General features: G+C 37.2%; 2 protein-coding genes across 2 annotated transcripts; both read right to left on the bottom strand.

Moving 5' to 3' along the window:
* Positions 1 to 684: 684 nt before the first annotated feature.
* Positions 685 to 2,920, bottom strand: LOC120170156 (dual specificity protein kinase YAK1 homolog). Its single transcript, XM_039178157.1, has 4 exons — positions 2,254 to 2,920; positions 1,786 to 1,928; positions 1,086 to 1,384; positions 685 to 934 (listed from the first exon to the last, which is right to left on the bottom strand). Exons 2-4 carry the CDS (start codon positions 1,902 to 1,904, stop codon positions 858 to 860), a joined length of 495 nt encoding a protein of 164 aa, XP_039034088.1. The 5' UTR covers positions 1,905 to 1,928; positions 2,254 to 2,920; the 3' UTR covers positions 685 to 857.
* Positions 2,921 to 9,578: 6,658 nt separating this feature from the next.
* Positions 9,579 to 11,054, bottom strand: LOC120170091 (enolase-like). Its single transcript, XM_039178111.1, has 2 exons — positions 10,410 to 11,054; positions 9,579 to 9,644 (listed from the first exon to the last, which is right to left on the bottom strand). Exons 1-2 carry the CDS (start codon positions 11,052 to 11,054, stop codon positions 9,579 to 9,581), a joined length of 711 nt encoding a protein of 236 aa, XP_039034042.1.
* Between the last annotated feature and the right edge of the window lie 2,339 nt (positions 11,055 to 13,393).

Genomic DNA, 13,393 nt, shown 5'->3' with positions numbered 1-13,393 from the left:
GGAAATTGATTGAAAGCATAAGATAAGTCTTGGTGGTAAGACTGGTATATTTCCACGACTCAAGAACAAGCTAGAATGGGTTATCCAAAGTCTTAATCCTCTCCCAGAATATCTTTACAATGACCATAGTCAAATTGTAAGTCTGCAATGAATGAGTGTGGTGCGCTCAATACCGTCATAGAAAGACGGAGATCATGGGCAACGCTCGCAGTTGAGCAAGGTGATGTCTAGAGGCTTTCGGAGACCAGAACTATAACCGAGTCGCTGACAGAGGTGGCGGAAGACAAGAAAACCAGCTACATTGTATTGTAAATGTAGGGCCAGAAACACAATCTAGAAACAATAAAAATCATGCGATCTGGTTGATGCTAGTAGTTTGGATAATCTTCAGTTCCCCCAATCACCAAGGTTGTAAACCTGAAAGAGGAAAGGATTTCAACTCAAACATCACAGCCATACAATAAATATACTCTACCACTAATTAAACACTAAGTCAAGATATTGTCTCAAACCTGAACTTGTTGAGAACTTGTCAGCCAGTGCTTTGATCACCTTGATAACATGGTTAGATTCCTCAAACAGTTTAAAAAGCAATTTCAGAACTAAATTAGAAATCTAGCATTTGGGAAATACAAGGACCAAAAAAGGATCATAACCAAAAAAGTAGCAATTGCAAGCAAAATGTAGGAAGACAAGCAAAACAATCACCATGAATTATGTTTATGCAAAGCACAATGAATGAGCATGGTCTGGATGAGCATTTTCTTATAATGAGCTCACTAATTAAGTGAACTATTGAGTACAAATTTCTTTGACAAACACCCAAAACATAATCCCATAATTAAGTTGATTCAACATTATGCAATCCTTTCATAGTCCTTTCTTCCAAGAGATGCTGGCGGAATATTTGAGAAAGGATGGTCGGCCCTACGCCCTACATTAACAATGCCAGGATCAAGTAAAATGGAATCAGTTTACTAAATTATCCAATAATACTCACATAGTTAGTAGATAAAAGTAGCACTGACATTACTGAGGAATAGGAGGTAACTAAAAGTATGATGGCATAAAGTTAGGAAGTATACCCCATGGCATGCCATTACTTAATGAACTATTCCCAGGAGAACGTTGTCCCCCTGAATTAAAGCCAGGAGGAGGGAGCTGTAATTTCATCTGATTCCATTCGTTACCCCGAGGACCAGTGGATCTCCCATGATTGAATCGTGGAAGGGTTTGCTGCCCCAACCGGCTCGGAGAATTTTGTGTCATATGTGGCATGAAGTGAGATTGCTTTGAAATAAAACGAGGATATCCAGTGTGCCAATCATTAGCTGAAGGAGGACTACCCATTTCTACATGTGAAAATCCTATAGGACCATTTTGTCTGCACTCAAACAATATAGAAGTCAAGGACAGTGAAGAAACATTCCAGCAAAAAACCAAATCTCTGCTCTTGTATGTTTGACATATTTGAACATTATGGTACATATCATTCTCTATGATGAACAAAATCATCTTGGGCTCAATTATACGGAACAGAAATGCAAACCACAACCTTCAATAAGTAAATAAAAAAATGGTATAAGCACAAGAAGACATGATATTGAAAGCTAAACAAAATATTGCAATAAAATATTAATTTAACAGATTATTGCAACTAAGTCAACTGAGGAAAAGGATATCTGTTTCCTATGTCAACATTGCCCCACCCCCTTTCTCCCAAAGCATAACCAAAAGGACTAAACCTCCATAAGCCATTCACTAAGAAGGATTTGCAGTAATTACCTTTGAATTGGTAAATTTGAGCTTGTGGCTAAGGCAGGGTTGAATCTTCCAACTCCAACAAATGAATCAGCCGAACCAATATGCATTCCTCTGTTAAAGTCAGCCGAACCAATACGCATTCCTCTTGCAGAAGTAGTTCATCACTGGTGACGGCAAATGCAAGCAATATAAGCAGCTAAAAGATAGTAGAATAAAAATCACAGAAATAATTCTCAGGTTTATGAGCATTCTCAATTCCTGATGCAGCACATATGGTTTTTGGGGGACAACAAACCTAACAGGAGCCAGCCACCCCAGAGGATAAAGAACTGTAACGACAATTAGTTGTGGTTGTCTCCATGTCCAAAACACAATTATATATATTTATATTAACAGAAATAAAATAACAAATACACCAAAGCGAAGACATAAATATATCTTAAATATTTGATAGGTATGAATTTGGTTGCAATCAAGTTTTTTAGCCACCTATAATTTGGATCCCAATCTCCAGGATCAGGTAATGGCATGCTGGCCTCCGACTTATCTTGAGTTGCTCTTGAGCTATACTGGAGTTGCACATTAGAACCAAGTCCTATGGAGTTCGGTATATTCTGAACAGCGGGGTAACTCGTAGCCATTCCAATGCCACCTCGCTGTTGCTTCCGGTTGGCTGTGTTAGAATTTTATTGTACATTCAAGGATAGACCACCAACTACTTGAGATTTCCCTCAGCCTGGCTAGAAATGGTGCCATCAGTTACTTGTAATTGCCAATTTGAAGATGATGAATTCTCTTGAGACTGGGAATTTCCAGAATATCCCCAACCTTTTCTTCTATTAAACTGCCCAGCTGCAGCCATCTTACTTAAAGGTGATCCTTGACAACTGTTTCTTGCGGGAGAAGTAGGACCATAGTGTCCAGGAGAGCCACCTGAAACTTGACCATAGGAGCTTGGCGAGTGAATTGCGAGGGACTAGTGCCAAGGGGAAGTGCTGCAAAGTTTCCACCTGATGGACTCGCACCAAGTCCATTCCCATGAGAGTACGTCATAATTCTCCGTCTAGCATCAGGGCTACTTCCAAGCATTGATGCGCTGCTCTGTGGATGCATGTTCATTGCTGATGGACCAACAGGTGAATAATATGCAAACATATTACTACTATCTCCAAACTCCCGTAGCTTCTCCCAAGCCCGGTATTGTCATTGTAGCTACCATGACTTCCTATACTGCCATATCTATTAGCATGACCGTATGACAGCATTGAGAAGTGTGGGCTATTATGAAAGGAAACTCTGTTCCTGTTTGGAATCTACACAATGGAAAATATACATCAGTATAACACTGATACTAAAAAATATTGCTTCAACTCTATATCAGCTTACATTAGGAGAAAGACCAGCTGCAAACCAATGTCCTCCACCAGGGTGATGATCCACCTTTATTTTTAGAGCAACAGGCTATCAAAAAACGACCACCACCAGATGTTAGGTGTATCATTTATTTTATTTCTCATCCAGAAAATAACAGATAAGTATTATCTTAAATAAATCTTGCAATCAAACAAATACATACTGCTCTGACAGAAAACAAGCTCAACCCAAGAGAAGATCAATAAAGCCAAAATTTTCACAACAGCCAAAAGAATTTCATGCTAGCAGAAATGCCATAAAGAGAAATACCATAAAAGGGAAATTGAATCTCCATCAAAACATTGCTTACTTCCATGTTTCAGATAAGTACAGAACTCCAGTATAAGATTTCATGTGAGAAATTATTTTCAACAACCTCGAACTTTCATTACAACTTTCTATAATAAGAGAAAACTGATAATATAGCATATGATTATACCAATGTTTAGAAAAATAAATAAATCACCAATCATCTAAGAACAAATAGCAATCACTATGGAAATCAGGAGAGGACTAGGAAATCCTCCGTATGCATGGTTTCAAGCCAATCTCTGCCTTTCTTTCTTTTTTTGGGTCGTACTAAATTTATGATTTAGACATCTATATTTGTACTGGAAAATTAAAATAAAACCCAAATAGTTGATATAAATTCATGACATAAGGTTCAAGCTTCTTCAATTGCACATTTACTTGCACAGTTCCCTTACCAAGCGAGGTGTCTCAGGGGGAGGTCTGTACGGGCAAGTGAAAGGTTCCAACAGTAACAAAAGGGTGTTTTGAAGCCTGCACAACCCAGTTGAATCTCTAAATATTGCTTCATATAAATTGGAATAGAACGATAAAGAAGCATCCAAGGGAAACTTTAACTACCTGGAGGGGTGACCACCGTTTTGCAGGATCAAACTCAACCAAACCCCTCAAGAAATCAATCAAAGCTAATCGTATTTGACTATGTTGGAAATGTCTCTAGTGGCCGCAACTTATCCTAGTTTTTAGGAGTTTGTTATACATTTTACTTAATCAAGTTTATTTGCTGTTTTTTATCTAAGTAGTTACCATGTTTTATGTTAGTGGCAGTATATGGAAACATGGGTAGAAGTTTCAACTTATTAGTTATTTGTGATGTATTTAAGCAGGTTTTTACTTGAATGAAAATTATGGTCTTTCATCTCTTTCGGTTTTTTATTACAGACTCTCTGTGATAGGTTCATTATGAAAAAAACATTAGTAGGTCCTTAACAGATGGTAGTCAAACACAACATTTTCCCACCATGCCGAGCTGTAAATTCAATGACGAACTTAGATGCTAACCTTTAATGATATCTTCTTTAGGCAAGTTCTTTCTGTAAGGATAGTTTGTAACAATTGCTTCCAGGTTCTTATGACTGAAATACTCTTTTCCAATCAACGGTTTCTTTAGTTCCCTCTGAACAGAGACTACCATCAAACCCAACTTGTTAGGAAATATAATATTCACAAAATGCAATCTGAAATTTCTTTTTCAGCTGTAGCACCTCCAGTGTTTGAAGGTGAAAACTACTAAGTTTGGGCAATTAAAATGGAGTCTTATTTAGAACCAAACGACCTTTGGGAAGTTGTTGAGGAGGATTATGAAATTACTCCTCTTCCAACAAATCCAATGGTTGCTCAAATAAAGAACCACAAGGAGAAGAGGCAAAGAAAATCAAAGGCTAAGTTCTACTTGTTCAACGCTGTTTCTGCAAAAGTTTTTACCATAATTATGACCTTGAAATCAGCCAAGGAAATCTTGGATTTTCTCAAGAAGGAGTACGAAGGCAATGAGAAGATCAAAGGGATGTGTGTGTTGAATCTAATAAGGGAATATGAAATGCAAAGAATGAAGGAATCAAAGACTATCAAAGAATACTCCGATAGACTTCTGAGCATTGTAAATCAGGTAAGATTGCTTGGCAAAGAGTTTTCTGATTCTAGGATTGTTCAAAAGATTTTGGTTACTATTCCAGAAAGATTTGAATCCACAGTTTCTTTGTTGGAAAACTCTAAGGATGTGTCAAGCATTACGTTGGCAGAATTATTAAATGCTTTGCAAGCTCAAGAGCAAATAAGGCTGATGAGACTTGAAGGCACTGTTGAAGGAGCTCTTGTTGCAAAGTTGCACATCAACCACAATAATAAGGGGAAGAAGAGAAATGGAAAAAAGAGTGCAGACGATCAAGCTTACAACAAGGGGAAGGAAGTGATAAGCCAGACTATCCATCATGTCAACGCTGTGGAAAGAAGGGTCACCCACCTCACAAATGTTGGAGGAGGCGAAATGTTAGATGCAACAAGTGCAAACTCTTGGGGTATATTGCAAAGATATGCAAGTCCAAAGAGCAATATCAGCAAAGTGAGGCTCAGGTTGTCGAGCAAAAGGAGGATCAACTATTTGTTGCTTCTTGTTTTGCAACTAGCATTGCAAATGAGAGTTGGTTGATTGATAGAGGCTGCACCAATCATATGACACATGATATTGAGCTTTTCAAATAGCTTAATAAGGCAGTTGTGTCACAAGTCAGAATTGGAAATGGAGATTTCATTGCTATTAAAGGTAAATGTAGTATTGTCATTGAAAGTAGTCTTGGTACTAAGTTAATTCAAGATGTTCTTTATGTTCCTGAAATTAATCAGAACTGTTAAGTGTGGGTTAGCTGCTTGAAAAAGGCTACAAAGTTATGTTTGAAGACAGGATGTGTTCGATAAAAGATTCAAGTGGGTCTGACATGTTCAAGGTCAAGATGAAGGGAAAACGTTTCTCTTTAAATATGATGGAGACAGAGCGGGTTGCTATGATGAGTTCGGTTACTACAACTGAGCTTTGGTACAAGAGGATGGGACATTTCAACCACGTTGCTCTATTGTATATGAGGAGAAAGGATTTTGCAAGAAGAATTCCTCCTCTGGATGATCACTTAATAAGTTGTAAAGCATGCAGATTTGGAAAGCAAACTAGGCTCCCGTTTTTTAATGCAACGAGCAGGGCTAGAACAAAGCTACAACTAATACACACAGATATTGGAGGGGCTCTACCTGAATTATCTTTAAAGGGAAGTAAATATTATATTCTCTTTATTGATGATTTTAGTAGAATGTGTTGGATTTATTTCTTGAAAATCAAGTCTGAAGTGGCAGGAGTTTGTTATGATCCTAGGTGATTAGAGAAGGAAATTAGACGAAGAATTAAGAGAATAAAGATTAAGGAGAGAAAAGAAGAGATTCAAAGAAGTTTAGAATTCATTCATTCAAAGCATGCTTTCTCCTCCTTTAGTACATGGTTTTATATAATTACAATGTACTCATAGTTACCCTACAGCTAACAGTCCTTGTTGTACTGAGTATAACAACCTGCACAAATAAGAAAGTTGTTTCCTATCCTTAGTGGGTTGTAGAACATGTCAGATCCATTCCCAATTCCAATTCCAAATCCCTAACACTTTCTCTGATTTCCCCAATTCTTTTGCTCCGAGTCTTATCTCTTCTCCTCTGTGCATGACAATACCCTCTCCACGAAAGGATCCTTGTCCCCAAGGATCAAAACTTGGGATTAGTGCTTTAAGCACAATATAGTTTTCCCCAGTGATGTTTTCTGGCCTTAAGTTCGTCCATTGCAGCAACAATTGAGTGATAGCCTGATTGTGCTTCTTGAGGTTAATTACACCTTCATCCAGAAAACTCAAGTTGCCAAACACCTTTCACCCAAAAACTATAGATAGCAGTACCATAGACCCTTGCTGCCAGCCTTAATCCTTTTCGAAGAGCAAGTGAGGTTTGATGGTAAGACCGAAACTTCAGGTAAATTTTGTCCCTTGCTTGAGTCTTCTAAAAAAATTTCAGATTCAAAAGTTGTTTTAGTAACTGATTCCTGCTGCTTTCTTTGTTGACTTCTCATATAGTTATGACATTCCCCTTCCCTTGAAATGATCCTTGTCCCCAATGATCAAACAATTTCTTCCTTACAATGATGTGCATCCCATTTTGTTCAGTCTTTGTGAAAAAAATGTGCATACAAAACTCACCTTTCTCGAGCAATGCCCTTGCCAGTGTAAGCACCCACTTGGTAACAATTTGATTTACTGCCCCGGATTCTAAAGATAAACCACTTGGCTCTTTGAAACCATTATTGTCAGTATCAATATTCACAGTCCCAAATCTTCATTAATAACTTGTTCGAGAAGATTCCCTAAACTCACTTTTGTAAGTCCAAAAACTCGTTCTGCCTCAAGTAATTGCTCAGAAAAAGAGGCAAGAGAAAGCAAGGTAGTCTCCCTTAGATTCCACCAAAGTACATAACCACCAACATTTTCTTGTTAAAATTCACTAGATCTTTTCCTCGCAACACTAATAGCATTAATACATTCTTCCTCACAACAAATAACCACCTCTTTTAGTAAAAATGCACCAGCCACATGGTATCTATTATTGACTTCGTCCTCATCCATTACCATTTGGTTTGCATCCGTCGACCACATATGGACCTGTAGTTCTGTAACTTGCGGGAAAGCAATAGTGTAGTATACTAATTCCACAATATTATTTGCAACGATTTTTATTGTAAGTGGTAGGGCTGTAAATGAGATGAGATAGATCGCGAGCTACTCGAGATCGACTCGATCAAGGCTCGATAAATACTCGGATCGAATGGACTCGACTCGATTTCTTAACGAGACAAAACGAGCTACTCGATATTCGACTCGAAAAGCTCGTGAGCAGCTCGAAAAAAATGTTATATTATAATTTTAGATTTTTTAAAATTACATTATTAAAAATACATTATTGATAATTATAAAATTTTAAAAATATATTAAAAATTCTATAATACAACTAAGATCCCTTATAATTATGTGATAGGGTTTATGGTTTATGCTTTAGGGTTTATGCTTTAGGGTTTAGGATTTAGTGTTTATGGTTTTAGTGTTTATGGTTTATGGTTTAGGGTTTTAGTTATACACATGAAGGTAACATACAAATTATGCAAAATGATATTATGTGACTCCTAAACTATTACCTAAACTAAAATGTACTTACACGATACATGCATGCATATGAATGAAATGCAAATGCACATACATTAAGATGAAACAATATAAGATTAAACCTACTATTAATAACTTAAACTCATATTTTAAAAATTCCATGAAGGACCAAAACAATATAAAACTGAAAATAGGCATATAAAGTAGAAATTACTCATTAAATTAAACAAGCCAACTAAGGGATTATAATGTCAAATAATTAAAATTACAAGAAATAATTAAAAACAAGCACAAATTGAAGGAACACATAAAGTAGAATATCTAGGGTAAAAACTCTTACCCTAATTCATTTCCCCTCAAACTTTCCCTGGCTAAAACTTTCCCTCGCCGTTCTCCTCTCAAACCTCGTCCACTCGTAGCCCCAGAAGAAACCCACAATTATTGTGGCTTAAACGCTCCCCCAAGACTCCGGGCGACAAAGGCAAGCTCCTATCGGGGAAGAATAGAAATGTGTCAGTTCGGCTGGAGGGTTATTGGCGATGCTTAACGAGAGCAATCCTCAGTTGAAATATCACGCACTTTCTAATTTAATTAGTTTCGTTGATCAATTTTGGCCTGAGATCTCCACTAGCGTTCCTATCATGTAAGCATGAGTTTTTTTCTTTGGCATTTTTCTTTTATTTAGTTTGGGTTTAGGTGTCGGTTGTTTTGATCTGATTCGTAGGTGAGGAAATTGGATGAAACGAAGTGAAGAAAGTTATTCTTGATGTTTTGATTTAGTTACACTAGAAAAATGACAATTTAGTTTGACATTCATTACGTTAAGTGGGTAAATTTCAAATTTTGGTAAGCTTGGGCTGTTTTACTTGTTCTTGGAGATTTATCATGGTTCAACTTTTCCGTTTTTGATTTTTTATTTGGCTGGAAGAGGGTGAAAATTTGGATTCAACAGTTATATTGTGTCTATTTTTGGCTTGTGATAATTGATTACTTTAGTTAAACTATATGTACTGCATAAGTTTCAGATTGGAAAGAACTAAAAGCAATTATTTTGTAATGTAGTTAATAGTTTGTTCACTTAGGAAATTGAACTTTACAGTGAATAAAAACAATGGGGATTGGAGTGAAATAGGGATGGGGATATTAGGTTTATCTTCACTTATCTGCTTTCAGCTTATTTAAATTTATTATGGCCAGATCTGTTTCTTTCATGGATAGTTTGTATAGGTTAGTGGGCCTATAAATGGGAGCGATTCTAATTCAAAGTAGAGTACTTAATGAGTTTTGGGTGGGTATATTGATCTTATGCTTGCTTTTTTCAGAGAAAGCTTGTATGAAGATGAGGAGTTTGGCCAGCATCAGAGACAACTTGCTGCTTTGCTTGTCTCGAAGGTCATTCTCTCTTGTTCACCTCAGCCTGCATTCATGTGCATATGCATGTTCATAACCAAATGCTTGTAACTTGCATAGTTTCTGGAAAGTGGAAACTGAACCAATGTGTTTCTTTAGTAAAGGGAAAAAATCTGCACTCCTTGATCTGCATCTTTTGATTTTTCTGGACAAGTTTTCCTAATTGAAGTTACCGATTTAGCAAATGTTTGTAACCCAACAAAGTAGTCCACTTCCGGAAGACTAACGAAAAAAACCCAGGTTTAGTATAATTTATTATAGATCATATATATCTATGTATGTATATATGTTGGTAAACATATGTATGTAATATTTATAATTGTTATCAGATTCCATCACGTTAAAAGATTCTTATGTGTTTAGAACCTGTTCTACATCCATAACTACTCTTGTATGCATCCTATAAAGTTTCTGAAATGAGTTCATGTTATCATAAAAAAATGTATCGTGATGGTTGATTAAAGGGAAAATTATTTATATATTTTAAATGTAATATAAGATTTTTGTAGGTTCAAATTCGAGTTTGAGTTCGAGTTTGAATTCGAGTTTGAGTTCGAGCTTGAATCGAGTTCGAGCTTGAATCGAGCTCAAATTCGAGTTTGAGTTCGAGCTTGAATCGAGATCAAAATCGAGCTTCAATCGAGCTCGAGTCTCGAGCTTCAATCGAGCTCCTGAATTTTTTTGAGTTCGAGCCTTTTCCAGTTCGAGTCGAGTTTCAATATTATATTTCGAGTTCGAGTCGAGCTTGAAAATTTTAGGCTCGCGAGTTTTCGAGTCGAGTCGAGCCTACATTTAAAGTTTTTGAGTTCGAGTCGAGCTCGGTAATACTTGAGCTCGACTCGACTCATTTACACTCCTAGTAAGTGGTCCATAAAATTCAGATGCAACAACATTCATTCCAATAATAATTTTGTATGTGTAACCTGTTTTAGCAAAGGCATTTCGTAACAACTCAAGCCCTTCCTTGTTTTCCTGAATATTAGGAGCAGCAAAATCACCCTTATTGCAGACATTTGTTGCATTTTGACCATACTTCTTCTCGATAACAGTCTGCAAGTGATGGTAGACTTCCACATCCCTCTTCTTGACCCCCTTAAAGGATGATGCTCCAACAGGGAGAATCATGAACTCCAACATAGCAAGTTTGTTTCTTGGATGTGAACCACCCTTGATGACATTGAAAGCAGGGACTGACAGGATCAACTTCTGGTTACTAGCAAAGTTAGTAATGTGTTTATAAGGAGTAATGTTCTTGAATTTAGCTCCAACTTGGTAAATAATAAGGGAAACCACAAAAATAACATTTACGCCAAGCTTTTGTTTACACCAACCCCAGTCATTTTGAGTTTCATCTAGTTGTTGAAGCATGAAATTGTCAAAGACAGTCTGTTCGATTAGGTCATTTTCGATCAATGCGGGGCCTATGATTTTGTTAACATTAGCAACAACATTCTTCAACTGATAATGGTTCATCCTCCATCCGGACTCATAATAAGTGAATGTTCTCCGTATAAACTCTTATGGAAACTTCATTTGATTTTGAAGAGGTCTCTATTTCATATTAAACTCCTCCCAAATTTTTGTTCTATTCATGTAGAGGTAAGACTTCGGACTTTGGTATTGATTTAACCATTGGATGCGTACCCCTTTAGACTCAATTTGCTAAATTTTTCATCACAACGACTGAGAAGTTTGTCACCACTGCTATGGTTTACGCAATGCTGAACCCCTAATGTTTTCTCAAACATTTTATGCCCTCTGCAGTGAAGTATCATAACACCATTGTTGGGGCTACTCTTTGTAGTTTCAGCATAACATTTAAGTGGTGGTTCAGTGCTTTCTAGCTTAGTTTTGGGCATAAAGCAAGCTTCTTCAAGTGTATAGACAGGGTAAATGTTCTTACCATAAGCATCATCCATTATAGTAGCCTTTATATCGTTTTCCATTGCATATTTTTTGCTCAGCTTCTGTTTCTGCAGGATCTTGACCATCAAAGAGGCTGGATGATTCAATGATGAATGGCTCAGCTTCTTTTGCTTGCATTTTGTCGAACACCTGTGATACATTACCACATCCCCTCCGCTTTTGTTTTTGCTCACTCATTGTACTAGCTAGAATCTGGAAGATCTGCTCACCGATCTCTGGTTGTGTCCATTTTCATCTCCAAATCAGTTATGCGAGCATTATGTGCTTCCCACCATTTTGGAGGAGTTGATTTAGCCGTTGTATGCTTTATCATCTTGGTGAGATCGTCAAGCTGCCTCTGAATCGCAGAAAGATTAATGGAGTCTGCCATGCCTTGGTTCTTTGCTTCAAGCTGCCAGGAAATGATTGCTCTGAATACCAATTGTTATGTGATTAGAGAAGGAAATTAGACAAATAATTAAGAGAATAAAGATTAAGGAAAGAAAAGAAGAGATTCAAAGAAGTTTAGAATTCATTCAATCAAAGCATGCTTTCTCCTCCTCTAGTACATGGTTTTATATAGTTACAATGTACCCATAGTTACCCTACAGCTGACAGTCCTTGTTGTACTGAGTATAACAACCTGCACAAATAAGCAAGCTGTTTCCTATCCTTAGTGGGCTGTAGAACATGTCAGGTCCATTCCCAATTCTAAATCCCTAACCCTTTCTCTGATTTCCCCAATTCTCTTGCTCCGAGTCTTATTTCATCTCCTCTGTGCATGAGAGAGTTTTTTGGAAAATTTAAAGTTTGGGTTGAGAATCAAGGTGGCTGCAAAATTCAGGTTATAAGATCTGATAACGGCAAGGAATACACCTCAGAACAATTCAATATGTTTTGCGAAGATGCTGGAATTGAGCACCAACTCATTGCTCCGTATACTCCGCAACAAAATGGAGTGAGAGGAAGAACAGAACTGTAATGGAGATGGTACGGTGTATGCTACATGAGAAATGGTTGTCGAAGAAGTTTTGGGCAGAAGCTGCAAATACAGCTGTGTTCCTATTGAATAGGCTTCCTACGAAGGCAGTGCAAGGGAAAACTCCATTTGAAGCATGGTATAGTTATAAACCTTTTATCCAGAATCTTAAAGTTTTTGGTTGTGTTTGTTTCACTGATGTACCTAGTGTGAAATGAGATAAATTGGATAAAAAGGCAAATTTTGGAATTTTTATTGGTTATAGCATAGCTTCAAAGGCTTATAGAGTCTACCAGCCCGAAACTGGTAATATTCTAATAAGTCGAGATGTTCATTTTGTTGAAGATCAACAATGGAATTGGGAAGATGAAGAAGTGAATCTAGTTCCTAATACCGAATCATTTGAGGATGAGAATATTGATGATCCTCCAGTTAGGGGAACTAGATTGCTTTCTGACATCTATGAAAGGTGTAATGTTGGTGTTTTAGAACCGACAGATTTTTATATAGCTAAGGATGATCCAAGATGGATATAAAAAATGCAAGAGGAGCTCCGTATGATTGAAGGGAATCAAACATGGGAGTTGGTTCCTAGACCTTGTCACAAGAAGGTCATTGGAGTAAAGTGGGTGTTTAGAACCAAGTTAAATGCAGATGGTTCTATTAACAAGCACAAAGCCAGACTTGTGGTGAAAGGATTTGCTCAAGTGTTTGGAGTAGATTTTTCAGAGACTTTTGCTCCTGTTGCTCGACTTGATACAGTCAGATTGCTTCTTGCATTGGCCGCACAAAAGGGATGGAAGGTATTTCAACTAGATGTGAAATTTGCCTTTCTTAATGGCTATTTGCAGGAGGAAATTTACGTTGAACAGTCTGAAGGTTTTGTGGTGGATGGAGAGGAGAATAAGGTGTACTTGCTTAAAAAGGC

This window comes from Hibiscus syriacus, unplaced genomic scaffold, assembly GCF_006381635.1.
Source record: "Hibiscus syriacus cultivar Baekdansim isolate YM2019G1 unplaced genomic scaffold, ASM638163v2 tig00111772_pilon, whole genome shotgun sequence".
NCBI classification, from domain to species: Eukaryota; Viridiplantae; Streptophyta; class Magnoliopsida; order Malvales; family Malvaceae; genus Hibiscus; species Hibiscus syriacus.
Note: the sequence above shows the minus strand (reverse complement) of the source record. Positions and strands in the feature narration are given on the sequence as shown.

Coding starts and splice junctions, on each gene's coding strand:
- LOC120170091 (XM_039178111.1), bottom strand. CDS start 11,054: ATGAACCATTATCAGTTGAAGAATGTTGTTGCTAATGTTAACAAAATC. Junction 9,645..10,409: donor ATGAGTCGAGTCGAGCTCAA/GTATTACCGAGC, acceptor TCCACTTTCCAG/AAACTATGCAAGTTACAAGC.
- LOC120170156 (XM_039178157.1), bottom strand. CDS start 1,904: ATGCGTATTGGTTCGGCTGACTTTAACAGAGGAATGCATATTGGTTCG. Junction 1,385..1,785: donor TCAAATTTACCAATTCAAAG/GTAATTACTGCA, acceptor GTTTGAGTGCAG/ACAAAATGGTCCTATAGGAT. Junction 935..1,085: donor AAGTAATGGCATGCCATGGG/GTATACTTCCTA, acceptor TTGTTAATGTAG/GGCGTAGGGCCGACCATCCT.